Here is a 6,461-nt window from a genome sequence, read left to right as displayed (position 1 = left end):
CTCTAGGGCCCGCCTTGTGTTTGTTACCAACTCAGGTGACCCAAGGGGATAGAGATCATGTTAATGGATAAGATTAAGATAGTGCCCGCGGTGTTGGCCTTCCTTGTCCCTTTGCGCCGTGAAGCATGATTACAATGTACTCCCTCCGTTCAAAATTACTTGTCGGAGAAATTAATGTATCTGGACGTATATTAATTGTAGATGCATCTATTTTATCCATTTTGCGATTCCGCGACAAGTAATTCCGGATGGAGGGGAGTGCCACACCAGTAAAAGTTGTCAGCACCTGATAAATACGCTTTTCCTTGAAGAAAAAGGAAGATAAATGCGCGTTTTGCCTCACCGATATTTGTATTTTGTACCCAGGGAAAGTGTATTTGCCTTGCACGATCGGTTGGTGTTTCTGTCGTGGACCAAGACAAAACAAAATCCTTCATCAGTTGCCGTCTGTGTGGTAGCATCCGGCAGCACGGCACGAAAACGACGGCCCAGAAGAAAATAGAAAGCGTTTGATCCTTTTGTTGGATTGGATTGGATGGATGGATGGATAAAAGGCCCAAGGCGCGTGCGCGTGCGCGGCGCAGCCAAACCCTCGTCTCAGTCCCTCCCTTGATGGCGTAGGCCCACAGCGATCTACCATCGCTCCACCCCGTCTCCCCCCCTCCACCCCTGCTCCCTCCCCCCCGCCCCCCACCTCCGCCGCCCGCCCCCCGCCGCCGGCAGAAGATGGAGGCCCCGGGCTCCCCCTACGCCTCCTCGCCCGAGTCCGCGCCCAAGCGCGCGCCCCGCTCCTCCCCGCCGCCCCCGCAGGACCGCCCCGACGCCGACCACGACGCCGCCGAGCCCGAAGGTAACCGCGCGCATCCCTGTCTTCTCTCCGCGAGCTGAGCTCCGGGTTCTGTCGCGTACGAGCGTGCCCACCGCGGCCGCGCGCGCGGATCCGCGAGATCCGGGCCCCGCCGCCCCGCCGCGGGCCCGAGATCTGCCCCCCGCGCGCGGGCGGCCGCTGCGGTGGCGCCGGATTTGCGGTGGCCGGTTCCATGGCAGCGGCCGCTCACAACCGACCAAGGATCATTCATGCTTAGCCCCTTTGTTTTGCGCCTCGCGTGCCGCTGCGCCCGGTTGGTTGACCTCGCTGCAGTGCACGGGGGGATGGCGGTTTGGTTAATGTGCTCTGGTTCGTTCGCTGGCTGATTCGGTGCTACTGCCTGCGCTCAAGTAGAGTTTAGTACACTTCGGCATGGTTACGCACTACTACAGCGCGCCTGATTGTGCACGGCTACACTTACTTACTTTGTTTCAGATGCGCGATTGTAGTTTATTTCTAAACATGACATTCGTGGGCAGATGATTTTTGCTCGTCACTTCGTGGTTCAGTCTGTTCCAGCTGTTCGCATGGTGAACGTGTTAGTGTTTTAGGAAGTGCCCGCAGGAAAACACGTGCAGTAATCAAAACCTACTAAATCATGCCGGGCCTTACCATGTTGGTAACAGTTGACTCTACAATTGCTATGTTTATTACAGTGCATCATTTATGAGTAGACGACTAGTAAAGTAATTCTCGACTTGGAACTCGTAAGGGATACTTACTGCCATTCACCTTTCTAGCGTAACAATTCTTAATTTAAGGATAGACTGTATCAGAACGCAAAGTAGGTGCGTGGATGAAGTTGCTCTTTTCGTTTCATAGTGAAATTTGTTCCAGTCCTTGCCATTTTGAACTACCGAACTGTTTTAGGTGACCTACAACATGCAAAATGTCTTCTGTACATAAAGCCCTCTAACTCACGCGGGTTCTTTGGACTCTAGGTGCAACCACATCACTAACCTATACAATTGCTATGTTATTTGTTGTGCATCATCGGTTGCTTCTGTTTCTTGACTTCAGTAAAGTTATGGAAAATATCCTTTTGTGATGGAAATCCTATACATTACATGTGGGTTCTTTGGATGTTAGGTGCAATCACATTTTTAACCTATAAAATTGCTATGTTATTTGTTGTGCGTCATGGGTTGCTTCTGTTCCTTGGCCTTGGTAAATATATGATTGAACTCATAATAGCATGGTTATCGCTATTGCCATTCACCTTTCTTCCATATAATTCTGAATCTGAAGTTGATTTTTCTCCTCAGATGACAAGGAGAAGCCAACGCATTTGAGGTTTCTGGTGTCTAATACAGCAGCAGGATGTATTATTGGCAAGGGTGGTTCAACTATTAATGACTTCCAATCTCAGTCTGGGGCTCGTATTCAATTATCGCGCAGCCATGAGTTTTTCCCTGGTACAAATGACAGAATCATCATGGTCTCTGGACTGTTTGACGAAGTAGTTAAGGCCATGGAGTTGGTTCTTGAGAAACTCTTATCAGAGGTAAATCAATTTGTTTTGCAAACGGTCATGTCTGCAGGACCATGCTGCCATTGCTTGATAACTGATATTCTCCTGTTATTTTCCAGGGGGAAGAATCTAATGAAGCTGAAGCTAGGCCTAAATTTAGACTTGTAGTTCCTAACAGCTCATGTGGTGGAATTATTGGTAAAGGAGGAGCAACAATCAAGTATGCCTAATCAATAAACCTGTTCTCATCTCTGATACTGTCATTAAGTTTCACCCGCACTATGATACTTTCTTAATTTTTAATGTTGGTGTAATGTTATTGTTATTGAGAAAACTGATGAAGTATATGTGAACCGATGCATGATAATAGGAACTGTATGGTCCTTCTCTTGATAATACTCATGTGCCTGGTCTGATTGGACTAATATCACATGCTTCATCGTTGTTCTTCTATTTACTTTATTTTAGTTTCTGTTGCCTGGAATGTTGAGAGTTGGTGTTCCCTCCCTCTTCAGGTCATTTATTGAAGATTCACATGCTGGAATCAAGATTTCACCACAGGACAACAACTTTGTTGGTTTGCATGATAGGCTTGTTACTATCACAGGACCCTTAAACAGTCAGATGCGAGCCATACATTTGATATTAAGCAAATTGTCTGAGGATGTTCACTACCCACCGAATTTGAGTTCCCCATTTCCATATGCAGGTAAATCCTAGAATTTTCACCACTTTCTAGTTCTAATGTTACCACTCTGCTTCATGCTTGCTTGAATGGGTGCCTTCTCATAATACGTTTCTTGCTTGAAGAATACATGTTCTGCATTTATCATGCTTCTCTAAAAATAAGTCATAACACCATTTAAAAAAAAGTCACAACTGAGAATGCTGGGATATATTTGCATGTGCAGCTAGACATTCTCTTTGCATTCATGATATTTATATAGATGGATTCACCTTTCAGATACGGCATAACCATTTTCTCTTACTCATTTCCTTCACTTCAAAATATCCAGGCCTTGGTTTCCCTAGTTACCCTGCGGCTGTTCCTGTTGGCTATATGATTCCACAGGTGCCATATAATAATGCTGTGAACTATGGACCTAATGGGTATGCTGCTGGTGGTGGTGGTGGTGGAAGGTACCAAAACAACAAGGTTCGTGTTTGCTGTCCTGCATGGTGTACACCTTTTTTGTAAACACCTAGTCCATCTGTGTTGATAATGATCTACCATGTGTTCTCTTTTCGTTGTGCACCTGAGAAGAGATGTTGGAGTCGGGTGATATGTATGTGATGCTTTCTAATAGAATTGTTTTCTGTTTTGCATAGTCATGCAATACATTAGGAAGTGCGTAGAACATTTTTCCTATCCAAGTGTTTGAACTGCAAGAAGGCAAAATTTGATCTCATGAATTTATTATGGTTATGTCCTGGTAGCTTTTGTTGGCGCTACAAATATTAGGCAGTCCATCAAAAATAAAACGGTATATCACACTTCCAGATACCTGACAGTTTTTTTGTGAACGCTATTTTTCTTAGTCAGCGCACTGGAAATAAAATGTGTATTACACTAGGCATTTTGTTTTTGGAGAAAGAGATATGCGTAAATGTGTATTACATTAAGCATTTGTTTTTGGAGAAAGGAGAGATGTGTATGTTGCAACTTCTGATTGATGTTGTGTGCGCTAACTCCTTGATGTTAGATTTAATGTGCCCAGTTTTCTTGCCTTCTAATGCTTTCAGGCTATATTCTCTATGCATATATTTTATTATTTTGTAAAACTGTATGCTGAGGCAGCACCTTCTTTTTTGCTTTGTTTTTTGGGTAGTAGTGTTAACCTCATATGTTTTCAAATTGTTCTAACCATGGGTTTCTGTTGAAACTGTTCAGCCTGGTACACCTGTTAGATCACCTGCTAATAATGATGCCCAAGAATCACACACCATAGGTGTTGCTGACGAACACATCGGTGCAGTTGTAGGGCGTGCAGGAAGGAACATAACAGAGATCATTCAGGTATCTTCTTACACTGTGTGAATCTGAACCTCATTAGTGTTGTTTTACTGCACATGGTCAAACATGTATGCTCATTGTATAGATAGGCGAGGCTTCTGCATCATATTACTTCCTCCGTGCTATAATGTAATGCATATTGAGTTTTTCCTGCAGCAATCTTGTTAAGATGTACTGTATCACCCTGCATTAGTCAGTAGGCACTTAGACAGCTGTTGTGGTAATAGTGCTCGTTTGGTCATGTAGTTTCCCTGCAGCAGATAAATGGTTAAGAACATTGGAGCATGTTGTCTGCCCTCATTTGGGTTCAGAAAACATACTACTCTTTCATACTTGTGTGATTTATATGGCAAATCTGCATAAACCTGCTGCTGCCTTGTATGGTGTGAGCGCACCATGTTTAAGGGAAACCAAACTCATGTAATTTTGTTGCGACTGCAGGCTAGTGGTGCCAGGATTAAGATATCAGATAGGGGCGATTTCATACCTGGCACATCTGACAGGTAACGTTAAGCCCCCATGCTTGGCTCTGTGATCACCTCGGCCACTGAAGCTTATAATTTCCACTCGCTGGTGCAGGAAAGTGACGATAACTGGAACATCAGAGGCCATCCAGGCGGCCGAGGCGATGATCATGCAGAGGGTGACGGCCAGTCAGGAGAGGTGATGATGAATCCGATCTGCTGGAAAGATGGAAACGCGCCCTTGCGAGTGTTAGGTGGAATGAGAGAATTTGTTTTGTCTCCCTAGCTTTAGTGAGCTTGAGAAAAATTTGAAGATGGTTGCTGTTATTTATCCCGTCCGGTCCGGTTGTGCTAGTAACTAGTCGAAATTAGCCGTGTTTTTTCCCGCCAGCCCGCAATAGAATCATCATCATACTTTATGTCAACAGATTTGACAGTCTCCATAACACAAAAACAAACGCTGCCTGTTTTGGGGACGGAGAGGTTGTTGCTAGGATGATCTGATCTGCTCTGCTTGTTTTGGTAACTGGAAGGCTCGCTTTATCTTTATTCAACCTAGCTGTAGTGCTAGTTTTTCAAACTATTGTTGCTTGTCTAGCGTGTCCATTCCATTCAAAGGCGTGTACAAATTTTGAGTTTTAACTTTGACCGTCAATTAGACCAATATAAATATACCCCCTCTGTCCCGAATAATTTGGATAAATCTAAGACAAGTAATTTGGGACATAGTATTATTTATTGTTTAGGTTGATGGTCAAAGTTCAAACTTGTGCGCGCCTAGCAACCCCCTCATGTGCACATTTTCAAAAGTTTAATTTTCCGTGATACTTAAGTAATGTACCTTTGACTTTATACCTTAAAAAAACTTCAAAGTTATACTTGTAAAGATATAGAAATGTAAGACATGTTACTTAAAATTTGTGTTATTGAAAATGTCTTGTGTATACAAATTTGATACTAGCTTTGTAAACTAGATGAACCTCCTAGTTTTATCATTTCTTTACTTGTGGATGATGTAAAAGTACTCCATTTGAAAGCAATAAAGTCAGCCATGATGGCATTCCCTAAAAAAAAAGACGTTTTGGATCACTACTTTTGTGATAAAAAGGATCTTATGTTAGTTTGCAGATGGAGTACATTTTATATATGAAATGCAACCTGAATATGAATCTCAAGAACCGTGTGCACGTTACGAAATGAAACGAAGGGAGTGTTATTCCCCAGACATTTGACTATCCTGCAAAACAAACACCAAAAGCGAGGCAGGACCTTTTGGGGTTCTTCGATTTGGTAGGATTGCAAGAACGCAAGAATAAAAAAATAGGACGCCGATAACTGTCACACGTGTGGTGTATCGGGTGGTTGTGCCGCACGCCCTGTGTGGCACAGAGACGACCCCGTCCGCACGACCGCGTACGGGCGCGCGTAGCCACAGCCCGCACGTCTGGTGCAGCGCGATCGCCCCGCACGAGCACGTCCGGGCGAGCAAGCGCGCGGCCCGCACGACCTGTCTCGGCCGTCGCCCCTCCCCGCCTGCGAGCCACACGTCCCGCGTGTCAGTAACCACGCATCCCGCCGCGATTGCCATGGTCCGGACCTCTTCGGTTGCCATGTTGCTAAACTGCAGTTGCCATGTTGCTGAAC

At 44.8% G+C, this 6,461-nt stretch overlaps 1 protein-coding gene across 1 annotated transcript; it reads left to right on the top strand.

Annotated features, from left to right (window-relative positions):
• Positions 1–690: 690 nt before the first annotated feature.
• Positions 691–5,343, top strand: LOC123146238 (protein BTR1). The gene is made up of 8 exons (XM_044565850.1): positions 691–850; positions 2,134–2,372; positions 2,459–2,559; positions 2,855–3,048; positions 3,356–3,495; positions 4,231–4,356; positions 4,795–4,856; positions 4,933–5,343. Exons 1-8 carry the CDS (start codon positions 727–729, stop codon positions 5,018–5,020), a joined length of 1,074 nt encoding a protein of 357 aa, XP_044421785.1. The 5' UTR covers positions 691–726; the 3' UTR covers positions 5,021–5,343.
• The last annotated feature ends 1,118 nt before the right edge of the window (positions 5,344–6,461 follow it).

This window comes from Triticum aestivum, chromosome 6D (assembly GCF_018294505.1).
Source record: "Triticum aestivum cultivar Chinese Spring chromosome 6D, IWGSC CS RefSeq v2.1, whole genome shotgun sequence".
Lineage (NCBI taxonomy): Eukaryota > Viridiplantae > Streptophyta > Magnoliopsida > Poales > Poaceae > Triticum > Triticum aestivum.
This window is presented reverse-complemented; position numbering and strand designations above follow the sequence as displayed.

Excerpts from the sequence above, each read along its gene's own strand:
- LOC123146238 (XM_044565850.1), top strand. The coding sequence starts at position 727 with ATGGAGGCCCCGGGCTCCCCCTACGCCTCCTCGCCCGAGTCCGCGCCC. Across the intron at positions 2,373-2,458 it reads TTGAGAAACTCTTATCAGAG|GGGGAAGAATCTAATGAAGC; the intron begins GTAAATCAATTT and ends GTTATTTTCCAG. Across the intron at positions 3,496-4,230 it reads GAAGGTACCAAAACAACAAG|CCTGGTACACCTGTTAGATC; the intron begins GTTCGTGTTTGC and ends GAAACTGTTCAG.